Source organism: Zeugodacus cucurbitae, chromosome 2 (assembly GCF_028554725.1).
Source record: "Zeugodacus cucurbitae isolate PBARC_wt_2022May chromosome 2, idZeuCucr1.2, whole genome shotgun sequence".
Taxonomy (NCBI): domain Eukaryota; kingdom Metazoa; phylum Arthropoda; class Insecta; order Diptera; family Tephritidae; genus Zeugodacus; species Zeugodacus cucurbitae.
In genome coordinates, this window is record NC_071667.1 from 50,395,751 (window position 1) to 50,417,631 (window position 21,881).

General features: G+C 33.3%; 1 protein-coding gene across 10 annotated transcripts in view; it reads right to left on the reverse strand.

The window, feature by feature from the left end:
* The window catches only part of LOC105216802 (sex determination protein fruitless), a 185,995-nt gene that overhangs the window by 33,948 nt on the left and 130,166 nt on the right, over positions 1-21,881 (reverse strand). For all 10 annotated transcript variants that reach the window (XM_011191472.3, XM_011191471.3, XM_054236147.1 and 7 more), the window contains one exon: positions 55-202. In XM_011191472.3, coding sequence (XP_011189774.1) covers positions 55-180 — 126 coding nt within the window. In that variant the 5' untranslated portion in view covers positions 181-202. The remainder of the gene's footprint in view (positions 1-54; positions 203-21,881) is intronic.

The window sequence follows — 21,881 nt, forward strand, 5'->3', positions numbered from 1 at the left end:
ATTAATGTTAGTATTCTCACTTACATTAATGTTCTCTCATTAATAGCAGCTTACCTTGACTGTCTCACCGTCACATGCCAGCGTCACATCACATAGTGCCTCCCTCTGCAGCAACGAGGTTAGCACGCCAGTTAAGTTCGTCGGATGATTGTTCCAGCGTAGACAGAATTGCTGGTCCATAGCTCCTTGGTCAGTGTGATATCTGCGAATTAAAAAAAAACAAGTGTTGAATTAAAATATGTTTTTTTTGTTAACAGAAATGTTCAGCAGCGCTATATCATACCTAATCAGAAATTCAAATACTGAAATAATTTGTAAAATTTTTGCAGCTGAAATTTATATTTATATTAGTTAGATAACTTAGTGTTTCTTTTCAAAGTCTACATATATGATTAAAATCTGTTTCCATACAAACTATAATATCTTACAGAATAAAAAAAAAATAGTATTGTCGTATATGTGTTTCAACAACATTGCAGAGTTTATAGCCTCTTTGAAAGAATAAAAAAAGACACAGGGTGACATACATATGTATGTATACAAAAATTATCAAAATTAAAAGATGAATTAATTTCAAGGTGTCTTTCTGTCTGTCTTTATTTAGCTTAACATTTTTTTAAATTTGGCTCTGATCCTATCCTTTAATGGGTTAAATGTGTGAATGTGGAATGATGATTCGAGTTAGGGTTCAATTGCATATACCGGAAATGATAATTTCCAATTCGCAAAAACAAAACTATTTCTGGGATTTAATTTTTTTTCGTACACTATGTAATTTTTTACAATTGCTAAAATTATGTTTCCATTATAATTTGCAAATTTACCTTCAACTGACAAAAGCAATGTGCTAAAATTACTACATCATTATTCATACCGGAAACTGTAGTAACCTTGACATTTCTGCCGAAAGAGCAACATGTAATCATTTAAATTTTTTGTGTGTAGCAACAATGTCGCCTAAAAGTACGAATGCAATCACAAAACAAAAAAATAAAAATAAAATAAAAAGTCACGCGATTATTTATTGTACACAACCGTATATTATAATGATAGCAAATCTCCCGAGTAACGGGCGAAAAAATTCGCTTTCGCTAAACAAACACAGTAAAAACAACAAATGATTATAAGTATGTATACTGCCACGACTGTGAACAAACATAATGCATGTGTATGTGTGCCTGTATGTGCGCACGTAACGTAAGAACGTCTGCGCTTACTATGAGGTAACATGCTATGCTAGACAAACAATAACAAATCATAATAAATAAAGATTTCTGATTTGCTACCCATACGCCGTTGTTGATACATATGTATGTGTGTGTGTGTGTGCCTGTGCATATGCAAAGCCAACCAAACAATCAGTGTAACGTCAAAGGCAATAATAGTAGTAACAACAACAGCAACAATAAACAGACAGCGACTATTAATTCAATAATTACTTCATTCGCCGGCGAATACCGACAGCAATCGACATTGGCCGCTCAATCGATCGTCAAACGAAAGTGAAAGTCAATTGGTTCGGATGTTTTGCACTTAAATATATGTATGTATGCATATGCTTGTATGTTTGTTTGTCTGTAGCTGAGCAAATGGCAAGTGAATGCGAAAACGAAGACGCGGCGACAATTAAATTATGTCTTTAGTTAGAATAGAAATAAAAAATTGAATATAACGAATTGAAATTCTATGTACATATGCAAGGGGCAACAGGTTCGTATAGAATATAAAATAATAAAGTGGAGAAACGATGGTTAGGTTTATGTATTTATTATTTTGGGAAAAACTAGCAAAACATAACGCAGCTCAAGGCGGTCGAACAAGACATAATGATATTCGAAAATGATATAGTAATAATGTTTTTGTTTCTTTTTTTAATATTTCATACCAGATTTGGTGGATATATAAAGACTTACGAAAAAATAGTAATTTGAGGAATTTTAATCTAGATTTGAATGTATCAGTACTATACCTAATTTGGAACAAAATGTGCTGCTATTGGCGTTGTAAGTCTTCATATTATTACTCATATTAAAATGCCCAATATAAACTCATATCCTTGAGGAAATTTAAGGTCGTATTTTTTATTGTGAAGATATCTGATGTCGTATATTGGGACCCGGTGGTGGTGTGGTATTGAAAATTAAATATATACCACCATTTATCGTGTTTAAAAAGTCCAGACAAATAAGATACGACTACATTTGGTGGGCGGATTATGGAATACAGTACAACACTCGGTTGAGTATTATAAGTAAGAATATTTTTATTCTATGATCTTCGAAGATAGCCTTCAAAATCAAAATATTGGAATTCAAAGTTCGAAAAAAGGACTTTTTAAAAAAATTATTATTAATTACAGGATATAGCTACTAAACATCTACAGTATAGATAAAATATAAATCTACTTCTTAATTACATGGTATATAAAACTCTTCAAGCTTATATGACAGAAGTTTTAAGGGGTCCAGTATTTTTCCATATATAAATTATTTCTTTTTTCGAAGATCAAACTTTGACACTATTTTAAAAAATATACATAAACCAATTGGAGTAAAAACATTTAATGCTGTTTATTTGATTTGGCACTCTTCAATGTTTGACAAATCAAATATAGAAATACCAAATTGCAATTTAGCTATAATATACAAATTTATTTGATAACGGAAAAAGTAATCATTGAACTTTGTTGGTTGGAGCAAATAATTATTAAACATTTTCATATGAAACACATTTTGAAAAACCCTAACGATGTTACAATTCGTTAATTAATTCTTAGAAAATAAATTTAAACGCCTAATCAAGATGATTCTTATCAAGTCCAGAAAAATATGTTTTAGGAATAACATAAATTCTGGGAAACTACAATTTCGGGAATGTCTAACGATAATGAAATTTCCCATAAAATACTGAGTGCATTAAAATAATTTAAAAAGTAATTGGTGAGCGAACTGTATGTAATAAAATACATTTGCAATATTCTTCGATACCAGCCATCGATTGTTTTAAATGCAAAAAATTTATTGAAATTTAATGATTACATTTCCATTATTCGGCAGCCTTAGTAATTACGTAACTCTCGCTTTTTTGTGTTTGCTGCACTCCAACGTAATCCACTGTACCTCAATTTAAGCTCAATGTATACAAGTGATTAACTTGTGCGCTAGCTAATGTATGCACATTTTATTCGCGTCGCACACCACTTCCTGCCCGGCTCCCTCACCCACACCAATTCAAGAGCGAATATGCGAAAAATGTACACAGCCACCCAAACACGTTCGGACGTTTGCAAAAGGCACTCAAGGGTTGCTACTAACTACATTGTCGTAATCACCGTAAATAAATATGCCCAACAAGTAGCCACACTAAAACTTATCTAAAGTACACAAAATACGAACAACAATAACAAACAATGTAGCGAGAAATATACTAAACACAACGCAAGCAAAGTCATAATGACGGCGTAAACGTCGACGTAAACGCAAAAGGCAAAATCAGATTTTTGCACAAAGCGCAAAAGCTCCACGTTACAAGCGATGCTTCGTGGCGCGGCGCTGCGCTCTCAAGCGTTCTGCCAAAGCAACAGAACAGCAAATAAATAATAATTAAAGTGGCGCCTACGTCGGTGGTGGCAGCGCAAGCGCTGTCACTGCACGCCGCAGCGTTGGTAGGTGACGATGCCGGCGTCAACGCCTTGGCGCTTGCCTTGCGCGGCGTGTAAATGGTGGCGTACAGTAGGACAAGCGCGCCGTCCGACAGTTTGCGAAAAAGTTCTTTGACGTTTTGTTTGTTTTGGTATTCGCACTTCATTCCTACAACAGCTGCTGACTATATGCTTTACTTATTTTCATAGTTGTTATTGTTGTTGGTGCGTTTTATATTTATTTTGCTAACGCCTACATGCGCTCATACGTACGAGTATGTATTATTAAAAAAAGTTTTTACTACAAGAACATAGAGAGAGAGAGAGAATCGCGTAAGTGTGTGTGCGTGTGTGTGTCGCTGTCTGTTCGTACGTTAGAGAGCGTCATATGCAGATCGCGATCACGCGGAGGCAATTAACATTGTTCTTATGTGTTGCTTTATTTTTATAAATAATGTTACATTCTTTAGCGTTGTTTTTGTTGTTGTGTTCACTGCTGCTCACATATTTTTTGGTTTTTTACTCATTCACATTGATGGATTTGAGCAAGTGAGCACGTACGTACGTAATTTGGACGCCTCAGCAGCAGCGCTGTTGTTGTGTATGTATGTGTGTGTGTAATGTAATGTAAGTATTTGCGCTTTACCGGTATGCGGCCGGCCGGATGGGCGGTTTGACCTCCTTTTAGGGCGCGCTAACATACACACGCGTATCATCTACAATTGATAATTTCTCAGCTGCGAATACGCGCTAATGATTTATGTAATTGAGTTGCAAGAGATTTTTGCCGTTCTTTTTGTACATATGTGTGTATGTAAATAAGTGTAAGAATAACTGCAAAAAATCAAGATAAAGTCCGCTTACACTTTTTATATAGAAATTGATATTTATTAATAGAAGTAGTACAGTATAGATAACTTTACTTGCCCTAGTAATATTTATAGTTGCAGAATGTTCTTGATGAGAAGAGTAATTTAAAATTGTAGAAAAATAAATTTTTGGACACAAAATTACAAAATGTAAAAGAAGTAAAATTTTTGGCGATATTACTTTTAGGGTATTTAATAGTCTGAAACACATTTAGGGTGTGAAAATATGAATTTGGATTTTTTTTTTGAATATTAGAAATCATCATACTTATTTATTTTATGTAGCTTAATTGTATAAAAAATGGCTAGTCTCATTCCGTGCCCCTAACAGCTTAAAGCTTTGATACAATTAGTCTATTCATTTGGATTTATTGAAATAAATTGTAAATTTTTTTCAAGAAATATTTTCCCAATATTGTTATATATTTTATGATATAGAATTCACATTAAATTCTTATTAAATGGGAGATAGATTATTTCAATATAATACTTTTGAAAAATGTTCTTTGACTTTTAAAAAAATTTTTTGAATTAATTGTATAATAAAAATCAGGTTCCTATTAAATCAGTAAGCAAATTTCCGAAACATAATTAGAATTATGTACCAAGCAAATATCACTAAAAGACTTTCAAATCTGCATTCTCCTGCAACCCCAAAAAGTATGCACCAGAGAGACTCTATGAACATGAAACATGATTTTTAAAAGAAAAAAAAAATTTAATAAAATGAAAACAGTTGAATATATACATATCGCTCATTTACTTGAATAGTGTCACATCTCAAAAAAGTCGATTTTTCAGGAGAGCGATTTAAAGTTTTCAATTGCCTCTTATTTAGCAAATATAGAAAATTTCCATAAGTTTATTAACAAATCTAGTGGCTTGTAATATAATAAATACAATGTTGAGCATAAATGGACCAAATAGAGTGTACTAATGCTTTTTCTTTTGAATTGTGTCGTTATTTGTGAAAAATATAATTCAATTTTACCGTCATAAGTCAAATGTGTTGTTTTTGTTGAAAAAAATCAATACGAAAAATTTAACTACTTTTCACCAATATCGTTGTAATACAAAATGTGTCGTTCTTTCTGAAAAGAAAACCAAATTCACTGTATGACAATATGTGTTGTAACACAAAATATGTCTCTCTTTCCGAAAAAAATCCATGTCTAATTCTGACATAACTGAGAAGTGTCGTTATTGTGGTTAAAAAATATTGCAACATAACAAGTTTAATAACGGCACATTCTTATTTCACCGCTTATTTTTCTGCGCATAGCTTTTATCTTATGCCGCTGCAGATTAACTTACATGTATACATACATACATACGTATATGTTTATCAATAAAATAAAGTTTTATTTCACACGCAGCGTTCAATGAACCCAATCAACGCAAATTGTGCGTAAACAAATACATTCCCAAAGACACCTATGTATGAATATACATACACACACACACACGCACTCATTCAAGTATTGTTTATTTTTACGCACATATTTAGCTGCATGTGTACAAATTTATGGTGATAACGAGTGCGGTGAGGTGATTGCGCTGTTTATGCGTGAATAAGGGTAAAATATTAGAACAAAAAAAAAACAAAAAAAACTATGTAAGTAGTAGGTTAGCTGTAAGTAAAAGCGTAAAATGTGTGCAAAGTGTAAAGTACAGAATGCGAATGACAGACAGCTGTGTAAGCAAAGAGAAGGAAATGACAAAACAAAAAAAAATATATTTATTTAATTATTTATGTATGTACATATGTAAAGATAGTTAGAATTGGCGAGTAATTTGGTGATAATGCATAAACATAATTAATAGTTAAGAGAACGCGCTGCTTCTTTATTTCTTAGTAAGAGACAATAATAAAAGTTGTTGAAAGTAAAATTTATGATTTTTTTATTTTTATACTATTGTAAATAATTATCAATATTACATTTCAACTACAATTCTAACATTTATTTATATACATGTATGTACATATACATGTATATAAATATTATAAAAGTTTACTTGGCTGCACACTCGCTGCTTCAAACGATAAGCGGCGATTCAAAAGTTGAAGGACATACACTGCATTTACAGTAATTGATAAAACTACTACTACTGCTAATATTTTTTTATAGACAAATACATTTGTATATAAATACATATGCATGTCTGTAGATGAGTAGTGCTGTATAATATTGATAATTTAAAATTTCGAAATTTTTTTAATTTTTCTGTATTACAAAAATTAATTTTTTTAATATAATATTTACATAACTCTAAGAACTCTAAGCAATTAAAAGTCTCATAACTTTCATTGTACTGAGAACAACTTCTGTGATTACGTTACAAATTCCAAATAAATACTTTCTAATGTCAGCACAATTTATGTACAATACATACATATCTATGTACGTCTGTATTATGTCAGTGTTGGCACTATGTCTGTTGTGCACAATTTGTTGTTGGCTCTTTATTTGTTATTAACTATGTGATTGTGTGCATTTGCACATGATATTGTGCGAATTCCGAAAGATATTGCGCAACATTTATTGTTGTTGCGTACAAAACAGTGCAGTCGGTACGTACAGTGAGCGACGTTAATGTTCAGGTTGTTTATATTTTTCTAAAATATTTATTTTCAAAAAAAAAATTCAGTCATAAAAAAAAATTGATAAAAGTTCTTTTGTCCAGTATGACCTTGTGAAGTGGAATATAATTTCCGTTTGACGAAGTGCGCTCTTTGGCTGTCCGTCCAGTTACGCATGATAAGATAACAGCTCTCACCTCGGTGTCTGTTCAAAGACATAGCTTGTAGGGGGATTTACAGAATTTAGGTATGGTCTGAATGAATATAGGTCTGACAGTTAATTGAAAAATATTAGTAAACTTTTCAACCTATATTTGATTGATTTGATTTATGCGAGAGCATTTCCATAAAGTCAAAAATCTCTAGTGCCCTCAATTCCTATCGTTTTGATGGTTCAAAGAGCTCGAGTACTAACCTGTGATAGGGTTACTTCAGTGAGCAAAATATTTTTAAAAACTTTTCGTCTGTAAAATCAACCCTTTTCCTTCAAGTACTCAACGAGTTCAATAATTAGTGGAAAAAGCTCAATTTCTGTATATTTGTCGAGCTAAAAACTTAATGCGAAAGTATGAAACTTCAATGATAATGTTTACAACCAATTTCATAAAACATAATTTCGTACAAATTGATTTTCTAACACCGAGCGAGCGTGTTACTTAACAATAACAATAGAGCCGAGTGTGTTATCTCCTCCAAAGTGCTATGTGCATTTGTCTGTGTGTATTACATCAGCAGAAGCAGCAGCACATAATGCGTCGAGTGTTTTTATTACCAGATAACGAAAACAAAAACAACAAAATCAAATCATAACCAATGTCTGCCCCTCACTTTACTAAAACTGTGTATCTCTCTCTTTGGCACCTTGCGCCTCGCATTTCCGCCTCCCCCGCCGCACATCCAACACATGCTAATTTGTGCACACAATGTAGCTTTTAGGTATTTATTTGCCTTAGAGCCCATAAAAATATTTGCCAACTTGTGTTTGACGCTGCGCGCCGCGGCGTATAAGTAACGCAACAATTTACGTAAATGGTGAAGAAGAAGAAATTATCTGTAAAGCAGACGCGTGCTGGTCTACATAAGCGCCAATCGATCTATATATGTATTTGTATTTTTGTATGTGCGCGCCAGTGTGTTTGCCGACGAGCGCTGCGCGTCCGCTGTTGGCGCAGCTGTTCAAACAAAGAAAGTGAAAATGAAAATGATTCCCAAAGGCGTCCGAACACACACCCCTACAACAGCGTCTACTTACAAACACACATACATACTTTATAGTAAATGTACAGTGAGCGCGTGTGCAATAAATATTTGCTAAGCACAATTCTATTACGACGTTTGCATACGACGACGGCCGCACTGCGTTGTGAAAAATTAAAAGAAGAACAACAATAACAAAAAAGTGTAAAAAAAAACAAAGTAATAATATACTTAAACAAAAGAAAATTATTATTATTATTGTTTAATTGTACAAGCGAAGTGCAAAAGCAACAAAGCGCCACTCATTCCCACCCGCTCGCCATTGCATGACGCTGACGCAGCTGATTGAAAATGCGATTTCACGTAGTCACTTTCAATTGCCGCAACAGCAGCAGCGCCAGCAACCACTGCGAATGCAAAATCGTAATCGTAAATGAAAGCGAAAGTTTCGCGGCGTTGCGCGCAGTAATAGTTGGTGGTGGGTGGCGGGGGACACTTGCTTGGTGTGGGCAAAAAAGTAAATAGCTTAGAACAATTGTCTCTCTCGCATGCTTCATAGCGCTTGCACAGATGCAGCGCACCACACCATTTAGCGCCGCTGCTGTCACAGTTTGTTAGTGTTATTGCTGCTGTTGCTGTTGTTTGTTGTCTCTTGGCCACAGCGTAATTGTGTGAAATACAGCACAGATGATAATATAAATACTATATATTATGCATTTAATGAGTGCCATATACATAAATAGATCGTCATTTGGATGCATGTGAGTGGACTAGTAAACAAGAATGGGCATGTAGTATGCATGTAAAGGGAGGAAGAAATGCGATTTCGCAGATAAAAGATGTAATGGGAAATTTGGTAATTAGTTAAACTCTTATTAATAGCTAATTTGACAACGTGTAGTCTGAGTATAGTTAGGGGTAATGCAGCAAAAAATATGAAACAATTAAAATAAAACTAAGATAGGTTCATTTCGCGCGAAAATTGAAGACTCTCTGAATTCGCTAATAACTAAAACGACATGAAATATTTTCGGGTTTCTGAAAATTCTCATACTGCAAAATATTCTTATTAAATCCTCTTCTACATATGAATGAGTTTCATAAATACATATATTTCGGTATAATATCTATTTAAAATTCAATATGACTAATAGAAAATGAAAATTAAACGTACTATAGCATTTTCGCACAGTTAATTCATCAATTAACCGATCTTTGATCGATTGAAGTGTTGATTTATATGAATTTACCATGCAAAAGAATACAAATCGAATTGAAACTGGTAGACAACTTTGTTGGTTGTTGTCAACGCTGGAAATTTGGTTGGTGTTATTGATAAAATAGTAATCAGCTGATGACATTTTCAAACAAAAAAATGCATAATACGAAATATGCGGACTTAGGGAACTTAATCAAAATCATCCAATTTTGTCATCAAAAGAATTAATATTCAAGAAAATATGTTCTCTCACTTTCATTCAGCTTACAGCGATAGATAGTCAGTTAGAGTGTACGTTGAACAAGGGAACGTAGGGGCCTGTGTCGCATATTTATAAGAAAGGGTTATAACTCATAAATACAATATTTTTTCGATGTTTTCCTGAAGACTTGAAATCGATTGTAGATTTCAACATTGCCAGTAAGCACATACAATTTTTCGCTCAAGCTTATATGACAGATGCTATGAAGGGTCAAAGTTTGATCTTCGAAAAAAATAGAAAATTTATTATTGCGGAAAAATTTTATGTACTATTGAATTAAGCAACTATATCCTGTAATTTAGAATTATTATTTTAAACAAGTTTTTTTCGAACTTTGAAACCGATTTTGGGGGCTAACTTCGAAAATCGGAGTATGAAATTTTTGTTACTTAAGTATGTCGCAATCTCCTGTAAAAAATTCGATTTTGCCGTATAGTGTAATGATAGAGATCAGGCATGCGACACAAACGTGGTTTAAAAAAATGAACTGACATTCGCGATTCTACAATATTGACAGCAAACGTCAAACCAATTTAATTGTAAAATTTTTGTATAAAATATACTAATCGTTGAATTATTGAAAAAATAATGCATTTTATATTTTAAAATACAACTAAGGACTTTTTCAAACTAGTCAACTTTCAGTTCGAAAGTGTTAGTCGCATCACAGTATTTTCTGACTTCTTTGATTTCAAACAGACATTACTAGTTCCAAACTAGTATTTTTATTGACCACTCTGACATTTCACTGCTGGGATATTACAAATGTATGTATGCAATTATGATCAAACAGCCCCACCTGGATTCTCATCTTTTTCGATAGAATGCCTCTAGCAGCAAATCTTGAGAAATTAAGCGTAAATCAAAAACATGGAAAACAAACACGGATAGCGAGGAAAAAAAACAAAAATATTTTTATAAAAACACAAAAATATATATGTATGTACATATATTTGTATATTTTTATTAGATAATCGGTAATCTCGAATGAAAGCGAAATTGTATAGAAAAATAATTAAAAATAAAAATAAAATTTGCGAATGCAAAGCGCAGCGCGGTATTGTGTTGCTTTACTTGATAAGCTTGTTAATGTTGTTGTAATGACATCAGCAAATAGGCTAATATTTATAGTAATAATGCAAATGCAAAGTCATGGCAAATAAAGTGCGGAGAAAGTGAATTCAAGTAATTTATTTTTTTTTTGTTGCTCGTTAATTGTAAAGTGATTCACAGTTGACCATGATTGTGACGACAATGAAATAATAACTGGTTTTTGTTGTTTATTATGAAATATTAAAATAATATGCTGACTGTTTATAATTTTGTGGAATTGTAGGGGTAATTACAGCTTGTGTTTTGAGTAAAAAAATTAAATTAAATTTGAAGAATTTATTGTTTTTTATATATTTTTTTAAGAATTTTTTTTCGAAAAAAAAAATGTTTTTTTTTTAATTTTTCAGAAATAGTGTTTGTTTGTGTGTGACTCCTAAAAGAGATAAATAAAAATATATTTACGTATTTTTGTGAAATCATATTCAAATTAAATTTTAGTGCACAGCATCTTGCATACCATTAAAAAACTAGCAAACAATTAGCTTTAACTAACTTTATAGCAGCTCTAAGTTTAAGGATTTGTGTTTTACAACCAATTATGTATATGCAATTAATTTTGGTTTCATTTCAAATATTTACACGTGCAGAGCATTTAGTTAAGTGTTTCTCGAATTCCTCCTTGCAAATTGCTGCCAACCATTCTTTTAGATCAGTCTGTTGCTGCACATTTGAATCCGTCTAACTTTCTATTTTCATTGAAAACAATATGAAAATGAAACTTGCAACTTAGTGCAAGTGTCTTAGTGGCGTGATATTATGTAAGATGGTATTATCGCCTATTAATGTATATGTATAGTATGTTACAATAAACCGCTCTCCATTAAATTTGTCGGTTTGCCTAACACTTTTGCCGAGACCGCACACAGTCTTCATACTAAGAAATTCTAATTTTTGTTGTAGTTGTTGTTGTTCTTGGAGTGCAGTCGAAACTTGGTTAGTCTACAAACTTTGCTGTATACTTTTCTGCCACACGCCAACAATCACAATGGGTTAAGTGGCAAATGTTATTGTATTCGTGTTTTAGCTTTTGATTGCTGATGGAAGCGGAGTTGGAGGTGTGTATTTGTACAACTTACGCCGATAAAATCGTTCAACAAATATGTTTTATTGTTTGAGTGAGTTAAATTCACTTTTACTTTCTACGGTATTCTGTCTTCTTTAATAATTGTACTGGTTGTTGTTGTGGCGGGTTCTTTAAACCCTGTTTTGAGGAAAATTAGGCTAATTGCCATCGAAGTCAATTAACGGTTACATTCAAAGTAATGCTGGTTCTATGTTACTGGAATTTACTCGGATTTTATCGTCAAATGTGATTGTTTCGGCGATCTAACCCTGCTTAGATTAAAACATTATCTCCGAGTTGGAACTATGACTTACTTTCTTACAACTCTCGTATTAATCCTAACCTCAAATTTAATTTTTTTGCATGCAATGCAAAATGCAATGTTTCTTCTGCTGTATTATCAGTGCATTTGACTAATGCAATATACGTTGACCGTAATCATAATATTACCAAGCAATTATCTCTATTATTTCTTCTTAGGTCTCTCTTGATCATCAGCAATATGTTCAATAATGAGGAATAGCTTTCATTAAAAGTATTCCACAAATGTTTAGTCGAAGATATTATTTTGTTAATATCCAATTATCTGGATATCGCTGTTCACTGAATCTGCCATTCATATGTACGGGTACAGTTTGATGAATTTTGCCATTAATTTTCTTTCGGTGTATGTATGAAGTAGTACGAATATTACATGCATATATAGAATTGCTGTTAATTTGCTCAAAAATCTCAAGCGTTTTGCGAATGCTGACGAGCTATAAAAAATTTGCAAACAAGAAGGAAAGAGAACTCACATATGTACATATATATATTTACATTTAAGTGTGTAAAATATATAATATATACATACATGTCAGCGCTCGTATAAGTGTGTTTCTATGTGCTTGACTAGATGTATATTAGAAGGGTCGTAAAGTTCAATTTGTTCGCGAATGCTTACGAATGTCCCACTGATGGATTGTTCAGATGTGCATGTAAATGTATGTGTGTACGTCTGTGTTATTAGTTTGGATGACTGCCTGAAATATGCTTTGGTTGTCGTTTTTGACAATTTAACACCAATCTTAATATTATCAGAATTCATATATACATACATACAGTACATATGTACATATAATTGTATGTAATCTCTGATGTACTTGTTTGTGTGCAGTAAAAAAGAGATTCAAATTGAATTCTGTCGTCAAAATTGTATAAACGTAAATGAAATTATGTAAGTACATAGATACATATGTAGACAGTGATGTCATTTGCTTAGATAACTCTACATATACATAAATATGTATGTATTAATATTGGTCCGTTGTAAAAATTGATAATTCAGCAAAATTTAGATATTTTTTCAATATTGAAAGTCAGCTAGTGAGCTTTATTTTATTTATATATGTATGTAACAATATAAATATGTATATATGTACGTATGTATGCTCAATTACTTTATAAAAACAATTTGACATGTAACTATATAGTACACATATTCCCCTCTCGTGTTCCCGGCTTCTAAACATGTTGCTTGCCTTATGGGTGGGTCGTGCGGTACTTTTAATATGAAATGAGCCATATGTGTGTACGTTTGCGCCCTTTTGCGTAGGCGCTAATGTGTAATGTGTACATGTATGTGCGTAGTACATCAACGGATCCATGTTTGTATACATACAAAAATACATATATATAAAATATATGTATGTAATATATTTGCACGCATGTGTACCTTCCCTCTACGGCACGTCACACTTGTAACACCTACTATCTCAAGCTCTAACAGTCAATCATATAAAATTTTTATGTTTGAACATTAGGGATGTCTTAATTTTTACTTGCAAACATTTTTTATCTTTTTTAAAACCACGCATGCAAGAAATTATAAAAAAATGTTTTTTTTTATTTTAAGAAAAAAACGACCATAAAAAATGTATGAATGTTAGGGCTATTCTTATATTTATTATTTTATTTTCTTTGCAAAATGTTTATGAATTTAAAATAAGAGAGAGAGATAGTCTGTCTAATTATTTTTTTTTGGTTGTTGTTGCTTTCAATAAATGTATCAAAATGTCAAAAATATTATACAAAATATGAAAATATTATAATATAAAATCCGATTCCAGAAATCCGTTATTCTGCGCTATAAAATTTAATAGATTGATATATACAACTATGAAAATAATACAAAAAATATAAAAAATTTGTACATTTTTAAATCATTTTTGTTATGATTTTTTTGTATGTGAAATATGCCAAAAATGTATTAACTTAAAATAAAATTAAATTGAATTAGTTAAAATCTGTTGATAAACTATTAAAAAATATAAACAATGACAAAAAATTGATTTAAAATCTTCAAAAAATTAAAAATATTTTTTAAATTAAGTATTATTTTTAAAAAAATTTAAATATTTTTCCTAATAATACAATTAAATTTTTTCCAATACCAATCTTTTATGTTTTAGAGCACCCCTGGAAAAACAAAAAAAAAAAAAACAAAACACACCATATGTGTACATCAACACTGCCGCTTTTACTGCGGCACTTAATGTAAAATTTACAGTTATATTGATTTAGCTTTAGGTGCTGACTGGCATATGACTACACAAACAAACACACACACACGGATGCGTGTAAAAACATAAATGCCACCTACACGTATATGTACATACATTAATATGTATATATTTATGTAGATATGTATGTAGATATGTATTTATGTATGTCTTCACCTCTTCTATCTTCAACGCTCGTTCTATTAGTTCCTCATATTCGCCGCGCTTGCTTGTAAGCTGTGGGAGTGTGTACAACGGGTACTTGAAATGTGCGCTGTAAGTATGAATTGTGTTTTTTTGTGTTTTTTTGCACTTTGCTTGTCTTATTACCATTTTTCGTTGTTGCTTATTTTTGTTATTACCATGCGCATTTCCTTTTGAACTTACATATCTACCGATTTTCGTTTTGTATTTTGCCCTACACAATAACAGTTAGGCTTAGAATAGTAAACTTGCTCGACTGAAGTTGTTTAAATTACTTATTCTACAGTGAGTGGTACTCATTGTTACAACAACAACAGCAACACTATTGTAAGGTACATGCGTACAGAGTAAAGTACTTTGGTCGGATTCTAATCGTGGTTATGTACTTGGTTGTACATATGTATGTATTTGCCGAAGTACCTTATTAGCAGTAAAAATTTATGCACACACATTCAAGCTTGTAATATCGGTCACTTAACTCCATATTTGCTGCTGTGTGTGTGTGTGTGTGTATATAAATTTCAGAAATTCCGCTTGGAGGCACATTTCACCTATTAGTACCTTTTTATTGCTTTATGCGTGTTTTACTGTGCGCATTGCTTAGAAATGTGTAAATTACTTGGGATTTATTACATTGTCTATTGTTGACTCTTTTAAACTTTGAAACTGTCATACCTGTATGGCTGCGTGCGTGTGTGTTTGTTTGCCTTTTACATTCATATTTTCCATGGAAATATGAAGGTTGAAATTCCAAGCATTACTAAGATTAACACTTGTTGCTCGGCAATTATGGGTAATTTTGTGTTTTTGTCTTACTCTTTTTCTACAATTTAAAATCGATTCAGTCGGTCTATGAACTCATGGGATTATATGGTATTGAAACTTGAATAACTCCCGCTGCAATGATATTTCGTTAATGCAATGTATTAACACAAATTTCGAAGAATTTTGTTTGTTAATTACAAAATTCCGGAAATTAACTCATATTGATATTTTCAAGATCACCTTTTTGGGGATATATGCTTTGAATTGGATCTATTGACCATAAATAAATGCTTAAGGAGTTTGCACTCTTATGTAATATATTTTCCAGCAATCTCCCTTGGGGTTTTCATTTGAATGGACGTTAGTTGTTGCGTATCTCAGATTGACAGAGAATTCGAAAACTGATTCTTACAATGTATTTTATTAAATACTACAGTATAATCGCTTAAAGCGGTTCCTACGCCAAATATATATATATATAAAGGTTGATAAACAATTTTAAAAATATATCTCAGTCTATTAACGGAATTTCGCCAATGAAATACAAACCTTTTTTGGGAATTATTAAAACCTCAGCAACTTGGCCAAAATTTAAAAAAAAAATTTCGCAGAAAGCGAAGTAATTGCTTAATTGAAAATTAGTACTTAATTGCCAGAGTGTACAGCTCCTGGCGTACGCCGATGATATTGATATCATCGGAAGCAACAACCGCGCCGTTTGTTCTGCTTTTTCCCGCATGGATAAGGAGGCGAAGCGAATGGGTCTGGAGGTGAATGAGGACAAGACGAAATATCTCCTGTCATCAAGCAAACAGTCGGCGCATTCGCGTCTTGGCTCCCACGTCACTGTTGACAGACATAACTTCGAGGTCGTAGATAATTTCGTATACCTGGGAACCAGCATCAACAACACGAACAATGTCAGCCTCGAAATCCAGCGCAGAATAACTCTTGCCAACAGGTGCTACTTTGAACTGAGTAAGCAATTGAACAGTAAAGTCCTCTCTCGACGAACCAAAATCAAGCTCTACAAGTCGCTTATCATTCCCGTCCTGCTTTACGGTGCAGAAGCTTGGACGATGTCAACATCCGATGAGACGACACTAGAAGTTTTCGAGAGGAAAATTTTGCGCAAGATTTATGGTCCTTAGAACATTGGCAAGGGCGAATACCGCAGACGATGGAGCGACGACATTGACATAGTTCAGCGAATAAAAAGGCAGCGGCTACGCTGGCTGGGTCATGTTGTCCGAATGGATGAAAACGCTCCAGCCCTGAAAGTGTTCGATGCAGTACCCGCCGGAGGAAGCCGAGGAAGGGGAAGGCCTCCACTCCGTTGGAGGAACCAGGTGGAGAGCGACCTGGTTACACTTGGGATCTCCAACTGGCGCCGAACTGCGAAGGAGAGAGAGAGGTGGCGCACTATCGTCGGCTAAACGGTTGCAACGCCAATCACATACATACATACATACTTAATTGCCAGTCAATTAGTGCTAAATTTCCTTTTTAATTAGGATTGAATTGCTATTCAATTAGGACCGAATTCTCTGTGCATCAGTTTAATTGTCAGTTAATTAATGTAAAATTTCCCGTTCAAAAACATAATAGACAATTAGTACTAAAATGATAGTAAATTAGGGTTCAAGTTCCTATTTAAATGTTTAATTGATAATTATGATTTAAATACTATTCAATCAGGGCAGCATTTGTTTTCTATCTGCATAATTGCCAACTAATTATTAATAGCCTGTAAATTAATGCAAAATTACGACTAAATGACTAGTTTATCCACTTAATTGTCAATTAGTACTTAATTGCCAGTCAATTAATGCTAAATCTCCTGTTAAAAAGTTCAATTGAATATTAGTACTAAATGACTATGAAATTAGGTCAGAATTTACTGTAAAACTGCTAAAGCTCTTAAATAATGAGTCAATTAGTGCAAGATCTCACTTTAAAATGTTTAATCAACAGTTAGAAGGAAATACTAAACTACTAAATTAGGTCTAAATACCATGTTTAACCGTGTGAAGGATGTGTTCAAAGATAAAATATGTCCTTGAATATAAATTGCCTTCCTTTTGTAACACAAGAAACCACTTGTCAGCACTCAAATACTACTAAATTAGCAAAATTGAGTGTACAAATTATCTTTATGAGAATAGAAAGCCTGAGGGTCGGCCGGCCTATGTATATATGCTTTATTTTGAATATTGAATCATTTCACATAAAGTGATTTCATTCAATTTATTTTCTCTTCCGAAAATATTTGCTACATAGTGTTATGAAGTAAATACCTTTACAATGTCTACTTAATCCACCATTTTGCACTCTACTAACTAACAATTTATAATTCCAGGTATTGCATTCTTTAAACGCAATTATTGTTGTTGTGATTGAAGCACATAATACGCAATAATCACCTATTTTGATAAGATAAATATGAATTTTCACTATAAATTCAATATAATTACAAGTGCTTAGCTAAGAGAGTTAGTGCGAATATTACTCATACGTCACGTAGTCACTTCTCCTACACATAAACACACCACATACACCAGCCAGCAAATGAGTAGTGAATTAAAACAAATTGCATTAGTTAGCAACAGTTGATGAATGTGCAGCAAAAACAACAATAACAAAAACATTTCTTTAAAAGAAAACAACAAAAAATGTGTGCAACTGTTGTTGTTGTAGAGCAACACCCACACTTGCAAACTCGCCCAAAAAGTGAATTGGAATCATTTGTAATGAATAGCTGACGGCTGGCATTTCGTTGCGTTGACCCACTCTGCCAAATGCGGCATGTTGCGCGCGCTGAGTGCGTGCCCAAAGGCGCGGGGGTGCACCAGCGCGCTTTGCGTCGGCGAGGCGCGTGTGTGTGTGTGAGGCATGCAACAGCCAGCATGTTGCTGCAACAGGCTTGTGCAACGCCTACGCGTACGCAAATTTCAAACTATCATAACAACTAAAACAACAACAACAACAACAACCAGAGTGTTTGCAATTTGTGTACACACGCGCTGTGCAAATATTGGAATTATGAGTAATAAATGTGCAACACTCGCTGGCGGCCGTTAGTTGTCATTTAGGGGCGACGCAGGCGGCGCACAATGCCAAACAGCGGCTGATTGAGCGGCAAGCGCTGCTGTTGGTGGCGCGCCGGCGGTGCGCAGTGCACGATGTGCGTGGCAAAAGTGCAGTGTGATGCGGCTAATTGCCGCTTTGCTCAGTGGCGGCAAGTGATTTCATTTGCACACGTGTGTGTGTGGGTGTGTGTTTGTATGCCTGCTTGCTTGCTTTCTGGCTTGCTGTATTTATGTAAATTATGCAGCTGTGTTTGTCAACTGCGTATTTGTTGTTGCTTTTGTGGCAATTAAACGTGCTAATTTTCGCCGTTGCTTAAAGACGTCACTTGTGGCGATTAAATTTGTTAATTTCAGCATTTGTGTGCGTTTGTTTGAAGCAACTTAAAGGTTATTTGTTGCGGAAATTGGTTTAAAATGTTGTTGCATTCTTGCGTTTGTGTGGCTTATGAAAGTGCAATTTGGTCGAGAGGAGTCCATAAAATATGCATTATTCCGTTAATTGCAGCAGTGCACATTTGTTGCAAAAATAATTTAATAAAAATTAAATTTTAATACTTTTATTTTAATAAACATATATCTGCCATATATATTTTTATATAGCTAAGAGTCAGTTGTGTAATTCATAAAATATTTGAAGTCTCAAATTATGAAATTCCAATGCTTAGGTACTCGTATAACAGTTTGAGCTATTTGGTATTAGCCGTTATTGTGCTCCTTTCCCTTTAATATTTACATTTGAAGAGGTACACATACGCTCTTTTTATTTGCCAATCGTTAGAGAGTAGCGAATCAAACAAACTAACTATCTAAAGAGATATTTGTGGTGCAACCTTGCATAAATATTATCTTTAATGCATTTGTAATTTCATTTTGCCTATTTATTCGATTAAATAATGTATAATATTTTATAATAATTATACTGTTCATTGGTTCGAACAGTGTCTATGCTTTACGTGTTCTATGGTATATCATGTCTTAAGGTTTTAAGATCAATAAAAGGCTTTTCTGTCTTAGTTCTGACAGTAATTTGATACTACTTTAATATGATATCCGCATCGTGATCGTGAATGATCTCAACTCTGTCTCTGTTCGACTGAGATGAATTATATTCAACCTTATCAACTTCCATACTTCAACCTACTAATAATAACAAATATTTTCGTCAATGTTAGTAAAGGTTTGTACGACCCCAATGGTAGTAAACTTTGTATTATACAGAGCGACTTGCTGTCTTGGCTTGCCTACAGAAACTATGAGGCATATTAAATGATAATTTGAAACTTTTCGATAATATTTGGGTATCCATATCATAAAATCATAATTAAAGTTAAGTGAAGAGCTAGCGACGTCGACGTTTAAGTTATATTAATAGGCAGATCTCTGCTTATATAGAAAGATCGAACTGGAACAGTTATGAGTGCTGTCTTTTGTGTAACCCCTCGTGATTCGCTTGGAATCTATTACAAAAGTCTTGAGTCGGCTAATGCCAATTATAACCGATTCGCTAGGTTCGCCGAAGGTGTTCTTACCAAGTTGTTATAACCTCAGTCTGGCAAATGCTGGGCATTGGAGGAGAAAGTTAAAATTAGGACGGTAGTTCGAAGTAATTATAGTAATAGAAAGTACCTGGAAAAAGTGCAACTTGAATGTTGAAATTCCTCAATAGCTCAAAGGTGATTTGAAAAGGGAGTTCAATTGTAATATAATAATATATTTTGGTAATGTAAAATGAATGCATTAGTAAAGGCCTTTAGAAGAATTACCATAAAACAAAAGTTAAACCTTGTAGATAGTACATTAGAACATATGTGCGCCAGTTAAAAATAATTTTCAATATTTGAAAAATTACTCAGAACTTGGAAATGAGAGCAAGTGAAATTTCAAAAATATACACACAATAATAGAACAAATAACAACAAAAAATTTTAGGTAAAAATAAGGTGAAAACAAGGAGAAAATTAAACAAAATACAAAAACAAAATATTATTTGCAATTACAATGACATTTCGTATTTGTCAGCGTGTTTAGCATGACCTAAATTTAGAATAGACAAACAAGTGAGCAACTTAACAGCAGCAGCAGCCACGGCAATAGCAACAAGAACAATGATTGACTTACTCAAGACATACATACATATATACATATGTGTTCCGATACCTATGCTCATGCATACATACATACATATAATGAAATGCGAATTTCTTGAGTGAACGCGCCCATTAAAGTTTTACTCAGCCGGTAAAATAGCTGCTGAATCGCGTTGGAAATTAAATGAAATGAAATGGAAGGAACACAACTGTTAATTTAAATTATTGCTTTCTATACGAAATTGCTGTGAATTCAAGGAAAATTTAGCGTGGGCGATTTTCAAGCGATTCAGTTGCTTATATGTATGTGCTTTTGTGTGTGTGTAATTTTCGACTTTCCCATTTTCTTGTTTTTGGGGGCAGTTTCAGCAGGTGTATGGTGTCTACAATGGCAAATATATTTGTACCAAGGTGGTAAGGTGCTATTTTTTTTGATACACAATTCGTATTTTTGACTTTTGAAAAAGTAGGGGGTCATTTCCATGTTCTAAATTATATTTTACTAGCAGTCCGCTCCGGCTTCGCACAGGTTAAACAAACATTTCAAAAGTTATAAGATTTTACGCACTTATACATACCCTCCCATATACATGAAATTATATTTTATTTGTAATGAGCTAAAACTTATTACGACCTCTACTCTTTGATGTTCGTTGTCTTTCTCTCTGATTATGAAACCGTTGGGAACGCTCAGAGTTCGACTCCCTAGTGCGATATTTTTTTCTTCAAGAATCTGCACACGCTCCATACTCGAACCTCAAGCGCGTACTTGGAAGGTTTTGAAATTTTGTTCAGCAAGCAGCTGCGAGCGCTTGTTACTCGACTCTCTGGCAAGCGATTGCGATGCGCAGAGAGTGACTTGCAAGACGATTTTTAGTTTCAGATTAAGATTCTCCTTCATGGAGTCTTTTTAATACCCTCGCCTGGGAACTATTTCCATAAAGTTGATGTTCTAGCAGTAAATATAGCCTATGTTACTCGGGATGAATGTAGCTATATATACAAATATTTCCTCTTTACAATAGTAGTATAGATGATATAGGGAGTTTTACTTTCTAAATGTTTGGTACAAAATTCGGGCCAGTCGCGGGGGTTACATGTTCGAAATCATTTTAAAACATCTCTTAATTAAACATTAAATTATTTGATTCCTTCTTCAAAATCACATCTAAAAAATCTTGTATCAAGAAACTTTCTCACAATCAGATGTAAAAATAAACCATGTTCTATGATCGAAACATACATTCAGATA